Raw genomic sequence first — 16,449 nt, forward strand, 5'->3', positions numbered from 1 at the left:
ACTTCGGAATTGCGGGTGCGAAACCATAATTAGCTCCCAAAAAGCTGTACTTCATGATAGCCGTCCCTGGACACCTTTTGATAACCTAAACCCGATTCCCCTAACAGGAAGAATTAAATGGCCGTAACTCTCCAGAACATACCAAATAAGTCCCACGTACGATCCGAAATCACATAAGCACCTTCCGGATCAACCGGCCCATTACCTACCAGTCCAAAGCCCCACTCTCGGCCAACTCCCTAACTCCTGGCTTCTCAACTGACATCTCCTTCGACCAATCGTAAATCCCACCACGCTCATAGAAAGCTTCCTGGTCCCAACGTACCTGCGAGAGGGCTTTCTCGACTCCGACGTCCAGGATGGACTCGGACTCGCGCATCTGGCCGCTCCCTTTATCCATGAAGCGCATGAACTCGTCCAAGAGCAGGTATGACGACGCCATGACCCGGTTGCTCTCCGGGATGAAAGATGGGATTCCGCGGTGTCGGTCGCAAAAGACGCCGAACTCATCGTCGGTGATCTCCCACTTGCGCACGTCCCGCAGCGTCTCCTCCGAGTCGTTCTCGCCGCGCACCATGAGCACCTGGAAGACCTTCCAGCGGAACGGCGCCAGCTTCGAGACCATATCGACCATGTCTTCGTTGTAGTTGAGGCGGCAAACGACCGTATTGAGCTTGAATTTGATGTTGTACTTGCGGCACCAGTCGCGGATTCGGAAGAGCTGTACGACATTGTTGCCATCGCCGCGACCGATCTTGATGTTGGTCTGCTCCTCGAAGGAGTCGCACGATACGGCCAGGACATCGATGTACCTGCCGTACTGCTTAAGGAAACGCTCCGTGACTTTGCTGCCGTTCGTTACGATCGAGACAGACTCTAGACGCAGGTTCTCCTTGCAGAACTGGAGCATAGCCCCGAGGAACTTCGGGTATAGGAAGGGTTCGCCGCCTGCAATGTTGAGTTTCTTCATACCAGCCTCCCTGAGGAGGCGGAGACCGCGGTGGGCTTCATCTTGCGAGAGAACGTACGAGGTCTTCGCCGTATGGAAGCAGAAGCCGCATTCTTTATTGCATTTGCGGGAGAAGAAATAGTTGACTGAGACCGGGATCGTTGACTTGCTGAAGCGGCGGCGTACAAGCCGGACCGCTAGTGGGATGGTACCTGTTGCAACAGCAAGCAGCACTGCTGAGAGTGAGAGTGCCAGTACCAGGGAATCCCGTAGCCCGAAAAGTGATGCGAGTATTCCGTTCGCCATGTCTGCCACTTGTTACCTGCCTTCGAAACAGACGTATTGCGCAATGAAGAAGACTCTTCTCGGTAGAGGGAAAGACACTCTGAAGTGATTAAAAGTTTGAGATGCCCGGACGCGGGGCAACACCGCGCACAAGCATGAGAGCGCACGGAAGCCTGTGGGCCTCACCGACTGCGCTGGCAAAATAAGAAAGTTACCCAAACATCCCCACGTCACAACCATTTCGTCCCGTAATCAAGCCTTCTCAGGTACCACAACCATTTAGACGAAACTTCTCTTTTGTAGCGGTTACACGTGTCAAATCTCGGCAACTACGGCGACCTTTCTCCAATGTCTTCGTCGTCGCCACCGTCGCCATATACCCGCGCAACAGCAAGTACATGCATGATGGACGCCGCCCAAGTCTCTCAACTGGCTGATTGTATCATCGTCGTCCTCGGTGGGCTTTCTCTCTCGTCGGTTATAGGTATTCATCCCGCTGACTACTCGTGAAGGCGCCCCCGCTTCCGGGAAGGGCACACTCTGCAAGAAGGTCGTAGCCGACCCCCAATTCACCCATCCCCTGCACCATGTATCGGTAGGCGACCTCCTGCGAGGAATGCCGTCCGGACCGGACATCAACGCCCACATCGCTGCGGGGACGGTGCTGCCTGGTGATGAGTTGGTGCCGATCCTAGGAGCACACATATCCAGCCTCTCGCGCGGAGCAGGGGCGGTAGAAGGACGCAAGACCGTCTTGCTGGACGGGTTCCCGCGCAGCTTAGAGCAGGAGAAAGCGGCACGCAAGGCGCTAGCATCATCTGGCTCTGAAGAGTTTCCCGACTTGGCCGTCTATTTCTCGTGCCCGAAGGAGGTCCTAACGGATCGATACATTGCGAGGAAACGGGGAACTGATGACGGGTCGCTATTTGTGAGGAGATATGAGCAGCACGAGAAGGAATGCCCTGCTGTCGTGGAGAATTACAAGAAGAAGGGCATTCTAGTTGAGGTGAGCAACACCTCCTTGTTAGCTTTCATTCAAACAACAAAAAGCTAATTTATCTAACGCTGCGTGGCATAGATTGACAGTAGTAGAAGTATTGATGAGTCGTACAAGGACTTTGTCGGCATCTTGAAGTCCTTTTTGGGAGAATGAATGAGGGCCATTCCCAGCGCAACCAGTCCCGCTCGCTCTAGACTGGCACCAAATCAATATATCTAGATTGCCCTATGTCTCGTTAAAGAAGAGTGCTCTACCTAAAACCTGTCTTAAGGCGCTCAAAAAGGTATGGACACATCCCGTCTCCCACTTCAAGCACAAACTTCAACACTACCTACCTTGAAGGCAGTTCCTCCATCACCCTTGAATCCAACATGAAAGCTCACAGCAACTCCTTTACCATAACCAATCAATCAAACGGTATCCTCCCACCCGAAGAACTTTGTATCAGCGTTATGCTCAAGTCCCTCTAGCTCTTCGACATCCTCTGAGTGAATATCCTCGGGAACCTCTCGCAAGAACATGGCCCAGGCCAAGAACCTCGAGCAGAGACTCAGGGTGTCGGATGCGGGAATCGCATGGAATTTGAGCGACGCCGCACATGCTTGGCAGACGGGGAGTATTTGGCAAGCCACAATGCGTTCCACGGGACTCCTGGTTCGCAGTCATTTAACATTCAAGAGCTAAATGTACTATGGTCCTCTCGGTAACCTCCGTTGCGTAACTCATCGATCCCCTGATCGGCGACGAGTTCGACAGTTTACGATCGCTACTACCCTGGTTCTACTCCGCTTGACACCGGCACTGCCTTTGATGAGCATCCAGTTCCGGTCAACCGTATACAAGGGCGCGTGCCCACATGAATACCACAACGACAGCTGAAAGCATCAAGTATATCTGAGAGAGCTGTAGGAGCAGATTCGTTTTGTCGAGAACTGCGGAATACTCTTTTAGATGAGTAGGGGACATATCGACTCGGGGTCCAATCTGAGTTCCTTTCGGAGGAATCCCACCAGCAGTTATACTCATAGTTAAGACTTCGGAAGGGGTGATGATAGACTGCGTGACGACGTGGTGGTCCGCATGCTAATGTGTAGTGGGTAGGAGCAGTCAATTCTTTCGATGCTTATAAGTTGCTAAAGGTCAACCGAGATCAAGGGCAAGGTTAAGCGGAGCAATAAAGTTATTCTTTCGATAAGTGTCTGATACACGGTAGGATAGAATTGAGACTCAGAGACGGCGTTGATAGGAGAAAAGGAAGAGTTGATATGCCTTGATGAGACCCCAGAGATCTAGAAGGAAAGAGCGGTGTATATATACAAACGAGAATCCGGCGAACGCTCAGCTACCTCTTGGCATGGCCAAAATCCTCCCGATCGCAACAAGATATCTTGTGTTCGTCAGAAAGCCTGGCAGTCAACCTTCGGTGTGAAAGGGCCCCTAATTTGGGACAACTGGCGCGGGGTTTCCAGGTCACCTACCGTTATACCTTCGGTAATCCCTAACGTTCCACAGTAGTAGACTCCAAATGGCCCAAGCCCGATCAAGCGAGCTGAGGAGAAAACTGCCCGACACGGAGCCCATGTGGCAACGAGTGCCTAAATTGGCAATCCGTCCGTAGCCACAGGCCTTGGTTAGCCGTCCCCGCCACTCTGCATGCAACTGGCCATTAGTGGCAACGGACATTCGTCCGGACTGAGGTAGCAGGTCAATGGCCCGTGGATCGAGTCCGTGTTACCCCTCAGGACATGCCGCTTTCAGCTGCATCACTCACAACCGACAACGGATCTGGGAGTGAGCCTGCGAGTGTGCCTGCAGCGCTGCATCGCGAATTGATACGGTTTCTACGACTCATCTTGTGAAATGTCGCAACACCCGCTCTAAATCCGTTCCAAGACAAACTCAGGGGCATAAATAAGACAGTCTTCAGAAGTTCATCCCGAAGAATAATATCTGGCCGCTTGTGTAGCCTTCAATACCTCGCCTGCCCCTTCTTAAACTCACCTCATTTTTACCGCGATAAGGCGCCCTGGAAATCACCATGATAGCCCAACCAGAGCCCCAACCCGCGGAGCTCATCACCACCGACGACGTGGTTTTCACTGAGGCCACCCCGCACCAACGCATCCTCTGCTGGCGGCTTAATGGGGCATCCTGGGCGCCACCCATGACCATTGACGAATACGTCGGCCGCGAGACCACCCTCTCCCAAACCGCGCTCTCCGCCAATGGCGGCACTAAATACTGGGTCTTGCACCCCAAAAACGACCCGGAAACCATCGTCTCGGCATGCGAAGTCACATCCAAAAAAGCCCTCGTCTCTGACCGGGACGGAACCCGCGAAGTAGCGGCGTACTCCATCGCCAGCGTCTTCACCAACCCGCGCTTCCGCGAGCGCGGCATGGCAGGGCACATGCTGCGCAAGGTGCAGGAGGAGGTGGACGGGCGCACCGAGTGTGGCGCGCTGTACAGCGACATTGGTCGGGTCTACTACACCAGGCTGGGGTGGAAGGACTTCCGCAGCCCGCAGGTGCTGTTTGGCCTCGCGCAAGACCTGGCCGCGCCGCCGCTCGACAGCGCGACATTCCTCAGCGAGAAGGAGATTCTGCCGCTGTGCGGCAAGGACGCGGCGGCGGTCAGGGAGCGGTTCCGCCGCCTCGAGGGGGCGGCGGGCGACGGCAAGACGCACTTCGCATTCTTGCCGACTGCCGAGCAGCTCGCGTGGCACTTTGCGCGCGACCGCTACGTGTGCAAGACGATGCTCGGCCGGGAGGTGCTGCACCGCGGCGCCAAGACGGACGACGGGTCCGCCTGGATCTACTGGGACCATGACCTGCGCGAGAAGAAGCTGAAGGTCTTGAGGATCGTCACGTGCCAGGCGGACAGCCCTGAAAAGCAGCGGGGGGACGTCAAGAAGCTGCTACTGGCGGCACTGACGGAGGCGAGGGAGTGGGCGTTGCCCAAGGTGCTGGTTTGGAGCCCCTCGGCTGAGGTCAGCATGGCGGCAACCGAGTTATGGCGTGATCTAGGGCCGAAGCTGCAGGTTGTGTTTGAGGAGAGAGAGGACGGGTCCATTCCAAGTCTGAGATGGAAGCAGGGGAAGGGACTCGAGGACGTGATCTGGGAGGACAACGGGTATTATGCATGGTGCTAGCCTACAGGTACTCGTTGCGGTATGATGCTGGAAATGAACCATGGACTGAGGTGAGGCTGAGAAGTCTGGAGCCCCTGGGATGAGTATGCATGGGATGACGCCGTGAGACCTCTCCTTCGCTACGCTTCATAAGTCCACGTGTCGCCGCGAATATTGGACATCACCCGAACAAGGCAAGATGCCCTGTTAACGATGATGCCTCGATTCGGACCTCCAAGTCATTACCAGGCCCTTCTGCAGTGGCTGCCCCCGATCTGTAAGCATTATGAGAGCGGGAGAACTCTGAAATTTTTCTGGTTCCTCCGTCTCTTAGGTTTCAGTGCCTCAGAGGAGTATGCCCGTTCCGGTGAAAAATTGGGCTACGCGCAGTGGGTTAAATGTGAACGACACGACACCAAAGGAGCTACTAGTGCCTCGCGGCCAAAGTCCCCCAAACGCGTGCGGCTGAATCATGGGATGGAGCGAGGAGCGAGCCATGTGCATGGTTTCCAAACAGTTCTCCTCCCCTCTCCTAGTGCTTCCGAATTATTGATTCATAAAGACTCCCAGAACCGAATGGGATTCGGATTCCTCGCCGGCGGCAGGATTTCCTCGAGTCGGATGCAATGCAGTGTGACAGCGCAGTTCAAGCGCAGTTCAGCTTGGCCCAGAGCTGGCTCTGAGAGAGCTAGGGACCCTTGCAATGGTGCCCTGCAACGAGTGTTGATTGGAAGAGCCAAAAGGCCCAAAGACGCGCCACAAAAATGCATGGCACGATGCAAAGTGGCCAGAATGAAGGCGGGATGAGAGCGTTTTGCGATGCCGAGGCCTCCCTGACCACTGCAATTCGACGATGCTCTGCCCCAGGATCAAACCCCACGCGGAGCCTCGCAAGCATGCAGAACATAACGGACATGGAGACGCGGGGCGACTCGGAAGTGCCAAGTAACTAACCGGTATCGGTTGCTGTATTGATTCCGCGTGGCTGGCCGAGTGACTTGAATTATGAGGCTGTCCGGGGGAACCAGACAGAATGCTGCCCTGAAGCCATCAGTTGCTAAGCGAAGGGCTGAGTTCCGACCCTCCTATCCCCTGAGAGCCAGCCTTCAGCGGGGTGTTCGTCTCTGTTTAACATCCCTACCTTCTTCGTCAACTCTTTCGAACCTCCATTCCAAGTTTGAGAACGCGACGAGTAGACGCACGCACAAACATACACACACACACACACACATTCGCTCTCTTTGCATCTCCATTGTCCTTAAGCCGGGTTGTGGCCGATCATGCCCCTAAATCCAACGGTGACGGTCCATCAATCGAGTAATTCATGAACCCGGATGTTGTAACGCTTAACTTGATGGATCCCGGCATCCCCACGCCCAATAATCGCGAAGACGAGAGTGCGCCACGGGCTGGCACTCTGATCTACCACTCCCCGTTCGATGTAGTCACCGAGCATGCTTCCGCCGGGCTCGTCGACCAGATTCCTGCCAGGCCACTTCTATGGGACGTGGCCGTGAGGCGCTTCTCGTCGCCGTCCTTCAAAGTCGACCGTCAGCGGCTCACTGGTCACATCGACAGCGCGAGGACAGCATACGCCAGGGCATTCGTATCCATACAGAAATCCATAAAAGGCGATGATGCCGAAGCGATTCTGTCGCGCAGCTCGCAGAAGGACCTGGCCGAGACGGCCATGGAGCTCCTCAACGAATCATCATCAAACGACGACAAGGGACGTTTCTCTCGGTTAATAGACATCTTGCATCACTACCACGGTGTCTTTGATGTGCTCTCTCAGGCTGGCGATTTCGGCTACTTGGCCGTGGTCTGGGGAGGGATGAAGCTGTTGCTGATGGTGAGTCGTCTACGGTCTGGACACGGGATTGGATTAGGGCTCACCGCGTATGTGCGACTAGATGGCAAAGAATAAGAAGGAGCTCCTAGCCAAAGTCACCGACATGCTGGTCGAGATCGGGCTGACCCTCTCTCGCATCGAAGTCTACGCCAAGCTCTTCCCCACGGGCCGCATGGTGGAACTCATCTCGATGATCTACGCTGCCGTCACCGACTTCCTCGAGGAGGTGATCCTCCACTTCAACCGCCAATCCACGTTCCGCAAGCTGCTGTCCTCTCTCGTCCGCCCCTTTGACGAGAAGTTTGGCCGCGCCATGGAGCGCATCCACCGCCTGGAGACGTGCATCGAGAAAGACGCCATCCTCCTCCACGCCATGCAGACGGCCAGCATCGCCCAGCACCAGCTCGACGCCTTCCTGCACCGCAACCACCTCCAGAGCACGCTCAACGACGCCATGCCGCCGACCGACCCGCTCCAACCGGGAGCGCAGCGGCAACAACAGATCCCCGACATCTTTGTCAAAATCAAACAGACCCTCTTCCTCGGCTTCCAAGACCAAGCCTCGTACCACGAGTCCCTGGCGGCAACGTATAGCGTGACGGCGCGGGCCTGGGAGAAGTGGTTCGGGGTCGAGCAGCGGCACCTCCCGTCGTCGGCCTCGCCGGGGCAGGGGACGCGGCTCAGCCAGGGCCTGTGCGACGCGCCCGACTACCAGCACGCGCTGCAGTGGGTGGCGCAGCAGCGGCGGCTGACGCCGTCCATCCCGAGCGCGTACCTGATCTGGGCGCAGGGCATGACGGTGCACACGGCCATCGCGTCGCTCATCTTCCAGATCCTGCAGCAGCGGCCCGCCGCCGTGGTCGAGTGCAACCTGGACATGGACATGTTCGTGCGGGCCACGACGAGCGTCAAGACGCTGTGGGACGTCTTCACCTACCTGATGAAGCATCTGGGCGGGTGCCTGCTGTACATCTCGATCGGGTCCGCCGGCGAGGACGAGTTCGCCATCGTGGACAAGTTTGTGCGCACCGTCAGGGACTGGGACGGCCCGCCCATCTGGGTGACCATGATACACCCGTACAATGAAGGGTTCGTGGGGATTGACACGGCGACGGACCTGGATGGGCTGTATGATGTGCACCCGTCGCTGACCACGACGGATGCGCTGCATCACGTGCTGATGCTGGAGTTGGACATTCACAAAGTGTCGGAGACGATACAGACGGTGCTTTGGGAGGCGGTGTGGAGGGAGACCAGGTATGCTTCGGTGGGGATTAGCTTCACGAGGGTGGTGGACATGATACTGAGCGAGGCCGAGGAGCTGTCGAGGCAAGAGGCGGATGGAGTGCCGCTCTTGACCGAGGATGCTCGGGGGCTGTGGATGCAAGGAGTCCAGAAATGGATCGACAACCCCGTGGCGTCAAATACCATGCGGGAACTAGTCCAACGACACCTCGATATCGTTCCCCTGGCCCAGCCCGACGACATCCGAGCCGCCATCAGTCGCCACCTGAAGCGTCTCGTCCTGAGGATCGATGGGAGCAGAGCGAGCTCGTTCGCCTCGAGAGCCATGACAGAGACACAGCGCCACCGTGTCTGGGACAAGATGAAGGTGGCCATCATTCCCGGCTCCGAAGCCATGTTCTGCACGGCGATACGGGAGCTGCTGTCCGATGCGCTGGAAAGCTATTCCGTAATGCCCTGCCAAAACGCCAGGCAGGCGGGTTCCGTCATTATGAAGTTGCTGAATGAGCGTTTCATACTGGACGGGGCATGGAATCGGTCCATGTCACAGGACGAACAGCTGATGGTCACGGGGATTACGGAAGCCATCATGACTGGTTTTGCAGGCACCATCGATGCATTGTCGGAACCTGGGGAGGGAGAAGACGGCAGGGAGTGACATTTGTATTACTAGCAGCAACTAATTACCTTAGCTTAACTTATAGCGATCTGAATTGTGTGTACTTCACGCTCGGGTTGTGTTGACAAGCCGCCGCTCCTGTCAGAGAGCCCGCGGCGGATGGCGTTGCCTCCAGCTTATGCAAGAAGTTGGTCTGTAAACGGAGAAGATGAGTTGACGTGAAGGGGACCAGTATGCCTGTGTAAAATGCAGAGTTTGTGATGGCGCCAAACTGACGGGTCAAAATATCCAATTTTGGTCCAAGCCCAAAAAATAAAAATAAAAATAAAAAAAATTCGATGCCCCTCTGCCAAACCCGCCAATGATGTCATCGGTTCGGGAGTTCGGAACTACCCCAAATAAAAGTGGCCCACCTAACAGCCTAGCAGCACAAAGTGTCGTCCGAAGACAGCGGAAAAGGCCTTGGCATAGCGCGTCCCGGCGAGCACACATAAGGTAGCTTTCGTCCCAGGGACCGAAATCGCCTAAGAAAACGGACGAATGCCCGACCGGCTCAGCCTCTCCCATTTAGTGCCTCCCAGCTATCGCACATCAGGACGCGCCACGTATGGCACTGAAGGTTGGAGCAGTGTTGGCGTCGAACGGACGAGGCAACGATCCTGAAGGGCGGCGCGGATTGGCAGGGCCGGATTTTCCGCGGTTTTGGCGCCGGCTTTTGTGGCGACCTGCAGGGGCTGTGCAACTATGAGCATTGATTGAGCCCCTCCCGGATCGAGATAGCTCAAGCCCGATGGCTTTGCGACTTGGCGGGTTGTGAGCTCCAAGCTCAGCCTTTCCCATCCTCATTCATTCCGTCCAGAATCTACTATCAATATTTATTTTATCCCCAGCGCATTGCTCCATGAGTTTCACTCATTTACACGGCACTTCTCCCCCGAAAAAAGCCAATCCCCGTTGAATTCCGAAACGCGCGGCAGGCGATCAGGGACCCACTGCACCACGTAACCCTCGAGGTTGCACACACCAACCCAACACCCGATCTCTTGTCTGCGCCGTGCAGTGACGGCAGGTCTTAAGGAAAGGCTGGCTCTCGAAATACAGCTAGTTTATCACCCCGGCTAAGCAGCACTCTGATAGACTCGGGCGGCGATAGGGAGTTTCCCGGACACCTGTTCTAAATCGAGTTGGTTTCACCGGCCGGTATTTTCAGGCGCCCGTGCCGCTAGCCTTCGGTTTCTTAAAGCAATCAGGATCATGACAGGTCTTTGCGAACAGCGGTAAGGTCGTGTCCATCATAGCCTTGACCACAAAACTCAAGATCCGCAATGGCTTCAACTTTGGGTCTGGACGGCCGCCGGGCACGGCTCCAACAGCTCGCTGCCGAATGGGGGGTCCACACGCTTCCGCCGGTTGCCCCACCCGTCCGCCCCCCGCTGGTCCGGACACCCTCCGACGACTTCCACGCCGAAGAATTGCTGAAGAGACGGCGGATGACAGCAAACCCGGACAGGAATTCCCAAAGCGGCATCAAGCGGGCGTTTAGCTCGACCAAGAAAACATGGGAAGCCCATGAGATCTTCGAGGTTCTCAATACGCATGTGGCCAACTGCGGCGCCCCGGGCGTCGCCGATGCTCTCATTGCGAAGCTGCTGCACGTGGGTGGGAACGTAAATGTGTCCAACGCCAAGGGTAAAACCGGCTTGCTCACGAGGAGGCGAAGCATCGAGTCCATGGATCGCAGCCGGATCCTGCAAAAGGCCGTAGACAATCGCCAGACAGACATGGTTGCCGTGCTAGTCCAGCACGCGGACCCCCTCACCCTGGACGCAGCATTGCCAGCCGCAATGCGCTCGGGCGACCCCGTCATGGTGCACATGCTACTGCAACGCGGAGCGAATACCTCCCAGACACAGGACGCCCAGGATGTATTTCGCCAGATGTGCATCATGGGCGGTCATGACGACGTGGTCGGCCTCATCCTCCAGTCGGAAGGTAGACCGTCACCCAACTGGCTTTCGATGGCTATGGTCGACGCTTCCCGAAAGGGGTGTCTTCATACCGTCTTGAGGTTGAGCCGAGCGTCTGCCGACGGTGAATACAACAAGGGTGAAGCTCTCAAGACAGCAATTGCCCAGTGTCGGGTAGACATTGCGCTTGCCATTCTCACAGGCACGAAGCCCCCTAATTCCGGGGGCCGGGGTGTTATGGAGAGCTTCTCACAACTTCTCGAACATACAACAATCGGCCCGAACGAGAAAATGGCCCTCGCAGAGGCTCTGCTCTGTGCCGGGGCCTCTGGCGAACCCGTATCACTTGCGCTCTCCCAGGCTTGTGCCACCGAGTTTTACGATATGGTTGACCTGCTCGTCTCCTACGGAGCCTCGGTCGAGTTCCAAAACGCCAGCATCCTTCACCGCGCCATCTCTAGGGGGCAAAGTAGTCTCGTGCAACTGCTGCTGACCGAGACATCGACCTTGAGCTCCGTTTATGCATCCGAGTGCGTTGGGAGCATTCCCAAGACGATTGCCCCGGACGATCGCTACGCCATGCTGAGCATCTTGTTGCGGAAGGGCGCGGCTGGGAAGCACTTGCATGATGCTTTGCTTGATGCTGTGCAGGCCGGCGACCTCCAATCCACCGAGCTCCTCTTAACCCCCCATTTTCCAGGCGGCCGGCCCGATTCACCCCAAGATCGGCGCAATGGCGCTCGTGGCATGGTATATGTTAGGCACGAGACGGCCTCGGTCGATTACAAAAATGGCCTTGCGCTAAGTACTGCCGTCAAGATGGGCAACCTTCCGATGGTGAAACAGCTGTTAGTCGGCAGACCATCCATCGAGACTCTCGACCGCGTCTTTCCGCAGGTTCATGACATCCAGTCCCCCCTTCGCTATCAGGTGGCCGAGTGCTTCCTCGCCGCCGGTGTCTCCCGATCCTGTATCTCGGCTATGTTGCAGAGGGCCATTGAGGAACAGCCTCCGCGCAGAGACGAGAATCTCATCAGCATGCTGCTACGCCATAATGCCGACGTCAACTTCAATGATGGCGCCGGGATTTTGTCTGCAGTCACGATCCAGGATTTGCCGTTGCTAGAAACGCTACTCAGGAACAAGCCCTCGCCTCAGACCATGGCAGCCGCCATGGCGAGGGCCATGATGATGGCCGACAAAAAGGTGCGGTATGAGACGGCGAGGTTGCTCATCGGGGCTGGAGCCGGCCGAGAGGGCACCGAAGTGTCAGAAGCTCTGGCGCAATTACTGCCTATCAAGCCGGTAGACCTACAGTTGGCCGCGTTACTTTTGGAACAGGGACGGGCGGATGCCAACTTCAACCAAGGCCTGCCCGTTGCGTTAGGTATGTAAACACAAGCCCTTTAATCATCACTTCCGCTGACATAACTTAGCCGTCAGTGACCCGGACCCAACCATACTGGAACTCATCCTCCAACGCGGCAAACCGAATCCTGACGCACTTTACCGCGGATTAGACGCCCTGTCCGAGGCTCCCACAGATGCCGCCAAGGTCACCAAAGTTAATGCCATTCTTCGCCGCACCAGACAAAAAGACATGCTCGACGCTGTCCTCTTCAAGGAAGTGCAAACTCTCCTCAAGACTCCGCCCAACAAACGTGACCTCTCCGTTCTCAGCTCGCTCCTCTCTGCTGGCGCAAACGTCAACGCCCACAAAGCTGCGGCGCTCTGTTGCGCCGTGAAAGCCGCAGACGCTCCAACCGTGGACTTGCTCTTCAGTGCCAGACCGAACCCGGCCTCCCTTGCGGTCGCATTACCACAATCCCTCAACATTCTTGACCCAATGGACCGTCTAGCATTCACCCAGAAACTCCTCGAAGCTGGCGCCCCTGGCGCAGAGGCCAACCGGGCTTTGGTTTATGCAATCACCGCCCATCCCAGCGACCACCCCCTAATCTCTGTCCTAGCCGCTCATGCCGAATCTGCCGACGGCGAGGCCGTCATCACCGCTGTGAAGAACGGAAATGCGGACGCTGTGCGCCTGGTGCTGGAGAGAAGCCCGAGGAAGTATACGGCGAACGTCCTTGGGGACGCGTTCCAGGAGGCTACCAAACTCGACAACAAGGAGAAACGCGTTGCGATTTGCACCTCGCTTCTCAAGAGGGGTGTATCCGGCCAGATCGTTTCCGACGCTCTGCTTGCGGCCGCGTCAGACGGAGACATCGCTCTGGGTGGTGTGTTGATGGACCACGGAGCTAGTATCGAGCACCAAGAAGGCCAGGCCATCGTGGAGGCGTGCGGGGCCGGGTCAGCGGAGATTGTCAACATGCTGCTAAGCAGCAAGGTTGAGGCTAAGAAACAGACGCTTGTCAAAGGCTTCGAGGCCGCCAGCCAGGTTGGGGACCTTGGCAAGCGAGCCGAGGTTTTCCGCCTTTTGCTTGGTAAAGGGGTTACTGGTGAGGTTGTCGACGCGCAGCTGGTGTCGGCAGCGAAATTCGGCGACGATGGTGAGAACCTGGTACGGCTGCTGCTCGAGTTTGGAGCCAGAGTCGACTACAACGCGGGTGAAGCTATCTGGAACGCTACGAGGGGTGCCCACATGGGCAGCCTGAAGCTGATACTCGGGGTAGAGCGAGTGAGCGGCCGGCAGACCAAGCCGTCCCGGACGACATTACTCCGGGCGCTCAGGGCGAGCCGGAAGCTAAGCAAGGATATGCGATACCAGGTCATTGAATGGCTCTTCCAAGCCGGGCTGGCCCCTTGTGAAGAGATCCATATCGCCCTGAACAGAGCAGTCAAGGACGATCCAGACCTGAGGCTCATTGAGCTCCTACTCGACCACGGCGCGTCACCGTTGGCCAATGGTTGCGCAACCTTGACGGACGCTGCACAGCTGCTCTTGGTTGACATTTTGGCGCTGTTGTTGAAAAATGACATTCCACAGAATGACGTCTCATGGGTGTTTAAGCAAGCCTTTACTCCAGAAACCTCCTCAGCCTGGCTATCGGATAAGGGCTTACAAGTTGCAAAGATGCTCCTGGAGAAGGGGGCAGAAGGGGAGAGCCTAGCCCTGGCTCTAGGTACGGTCATCGACGCCTACGGCTCGGAAAACGACGGGGTAGCCCGCAAATTTACGGCTGTCCTACTACGGTCCAATGTCGACGTAAACTATGACGATGGGCTAGTAGTCCAAAAAGCAGCGCAGAAGGCGGACTCGGAGCTTATCCAGCAAGTTTTAGACAAGAAGCCAAACTCTCGCGCCATTTCGATGGCGTTCCCTTACATCTTCGACGACAGCCTGTCAGAAGCCGACACCCTCCATCTCATGAGCCTGTTTACCGAGTACCATGACAGAGAGGAGAGGCTCGATGTCATGTTTTCGCATCCCGAGTTCGAGCCGGTAATTATCCGCGCCCTCTCAACGTTCCCGCGCTCAGTCAAGATCTTGCAGGCGCTGCTTGACGCCGGTTATTACCACGACCAAACTACGGTGATCCGGGTCATGGACGAAGTCGAAGAAGATGAACAGGTCAGCCTCCTATTCTGGGCGCTTTTCCAGCCCCAAAAGAGGGTCAGCAGCGCCGTCATTGAGCTTCTGATCGATCGCGGTGCCAAAGTCAACTTTGAGACGCGCTTGTCCAAAAGGACGCCACTCATGTTAGCCATCCAGCACCGGCGGCCCGATCTCGTCAAAGCACTCATCCTCGCAGGTGCTGAAGTCGACGTGATGGATGTCACTAACAATACTCCAATGACGATGGCCACCCAACTCGGCGGAGACCTCGGCACTTCCATGATGTCGAGCATCCTTGCCGCCGACCCGTCCATCAACGACGGTTCCTTACACAACGCCGCGCGGGACCTTAACCTGAAGGCGCTACGAGTCCTCCTCGAGTATGGCCATGACGTCGATTTCCCCAGCACTCTACACGGGGGGCGCAGTGCCCTCGGCGAGCTGTGCCTGAACGCTGCACATGCTGGTCCCCTCACCGCGGCGCAGGAGAAGCAAATGGAAAAGGTTATGGCGGTCCTCATCAACCACGACACCGACCTGACCATCCAGTCGGACGGCAAATCGGTCCTCCTCCTTGCGCTCAACTCGGCGGACCCCGTCCCGACCACGCGCGCCTTGCTCAAGGTCGGCCTATGGAAGCACATCAACAAACCCTACAACCACTACACGGACGGCACATACACCTACTCGGCCTCACAGTACGTCGCGCGGGTCCTCCCAGAGTCCGACGCCGGCTCGCAGCTCCTCGAGCTCCTGAAAGCCAACCGCGCCATCGACGTGTACTACGCCAACGAGGGCCCGCAGCCCGAGGGCGCCGTCAACCTCCCCGCCGAGCTGCTCCGCGCCGAGCGCGAACGCCGTGCGAGGGAGGAGCGGATCGCGAAGGAGTCGGAGGAGCACGCCATCGCGCTCGCGCGTACCAAGGAGATCGCGTCCATCCACAACCAGATCTTCCTCGCGCGGGCGGAGCTCGAGGACGCGCGCGCGCGACGCCAGAGGGACGACGAGCTCACCGCCATCCACAACCGCCAGGCGGCCGAGGAATCGGCCTTTGCCGCCGAGCTGCAGCGCCGCAAGGCCGAGCGGGAGGCGGCCATCCACCACGAGCAGCGGCTGACCGAGGCGGGCCTGACGCGGGCGCGGCTGGTGGCCGAGGCCGAGCTCCAGATGGAGGAGCAGAAGCAGGGCCGCATGCTGGAGTGGGAGGAGCGAGTCGGCCGGAACAGGGAGGCCAACGCCAAGGCGCTGAGCGCCGTCCGCATCAGGGAGCGCGAGGCCATCGAGAAGATGGATGCGGCTAGCGACGCGCGGACCGTGAAGCGGATCGCCGAGCATAAGAAGTTGGTCGAGGGCCAGGAGAGGTTGGCGGCGAGATTGGCCAGCGGCGGGGTGGATCAGAGGAGGCAGATTGGGTACATCACTGGGGAGCTGGATTAGGTGTGGGGAGGCTGTCCCGTCTTGTCCGCGGGAGGATGGTTCTGAGGTGAGACGGTTAAGGGGTTACTGGATGAGAGATAGGTACTTTACGAATGAATGAATGAAATAAGCTTGATGACTTGCCAATGGATTTGATTGCGGCATGTGCTCTGTTTGGTGAACCGTGTCCGTGCCAAGATGACATGCAGTCTGTCAAGAGTAGGACCTGCCTTGCTCGGGTACGGACGCTCCTCAGGAATTGAGGGATGTAGGGTTATCGGTGACGCAATGAGGCCAAGCAGAGGGCCATTCGTTCCTTCCGATGTTCAACCTAGCGGTTACTTAGGGTCAAGATGGATGAGCCGTTTCGGAAGAGCTCATGCCGCGCGGTCTGTGTGTTGCAGGTACTATGGAAGATAGATGAGATAGATGGGTCATCCGGAGGAAGTAACCACGGGAGACTAGTGGC

The 16,449-nt window shown here is 57.1% G+C and overlaps 5 protein-coding genes across 5 annotated transcripts; 4 read left to right on the top strand and 1 right to left on the bottom strand.

Moving 5' to 3' along the window:
• Window positions 1–205: 205 nt before the first annotated feature.
• On the bottom strand, window positions 206–1,255 carry MFIFM68171_06787 (uncharacterized protein; the record flags this gene model as incomplete). The annotated part of the gene is made up of 1 exon (XM_071062207.1): window positions 206–1,255. The coding sequence occupies one exon, from the start codon at window positions 1,253–1,255 to the stop codon at window positions 206–208; it is 1,050 nt and encodes a 349-aa protein (XP_070918308.1).
• Window positions 1,256–1,850: 595 nt separating this feature from the next.
• On the top strand, window positions 1,851–2,387 carry MFIFM68171_06788 (uncharacterized protein; the record flags this gene model as incomplete). Its single annotated transcript, XM_071062208.1, has 2 exons — window positions 1,851–2,240; window positions 2,313–2,387. The coding sequence occupies 2 exons, from the start codon at window positions 1,851–1,853 to the stop codon at window positions 2,385–2,387; spliced, it is 465 nt and encodes a 154-aa protein (XP_070918309.1).
• Window positions 2,388–4,272: 1,885 nt separating this feature from the next.
• MFIFM68171_06789 (uncharacterized protein) lies at window positions 4,273–5,385 on the top strand (the record flags this gene model as incomplete). The annotated part of the gene is made up of 1 exon (XM_071062209.1): window positions 4,273–5,385. The coding sequence occupies one exon, from the start codon at window positions 4,273–4,275 to the stop codon at window positions 5,383–5,385; it is 1,113 nt and encodes a 370-aa protein (XP_070918310.1).
• A 1,303-nt stretch (window positions 5,386–6,688) lies between these two features.
• MFIFM68171_06790 (uncharacterized protein) lies at window positions 6,689–9,119 on the top strand (the record flags this gene model as incomplete). The annotated part of the gene is made up of 2 exons (XM_071062210.1): window positions 6,689–7,216; window positions 7,278–9,119. The coding sequence occupies 2 exons, from the start codon at window positions 6,689–6,691 to the stop codon at window positions 9,117–9,119; spliced, it is 2,370 nt and encodes a 789-aa protein (XP_070918311.1).
• A 1,286-nt stretch (window positions 9,120–10,405) lies between these two features.
• Window positions 10,406–16,001, top strand: MFIFM68171_06791 (uncharacterized protein; the record flags this gene model as incomplete). Its single annotated transcript, XM_071062211.1, has 2 exons — window positions 10,406–12,434; window positions 12,484–16,001. 2 exons carry the CDS (start codon window positions 10,406–10,408, stop codon window positions 15,999–16,001), a joined length of 5,547 nt encoding a protein of 1,848 aa, XP_070918312.1.
• Window positions 16,002–16,449: the final 448 nt, after the last annotated feature.

Source organism: Madurella fahalii (genome assembly GCF_045866475.1).
Source record: "Madurella fahalii IFM 68171 DNA, scaffold_3, whole genome shotgun sequence".
In the NCBI taxonomy this organism is placed as follows: Eukaryota; Fungi; Ascomycota; class Sordariomycetes; order Sordariales; genus Madurella; species Madurella fahalii.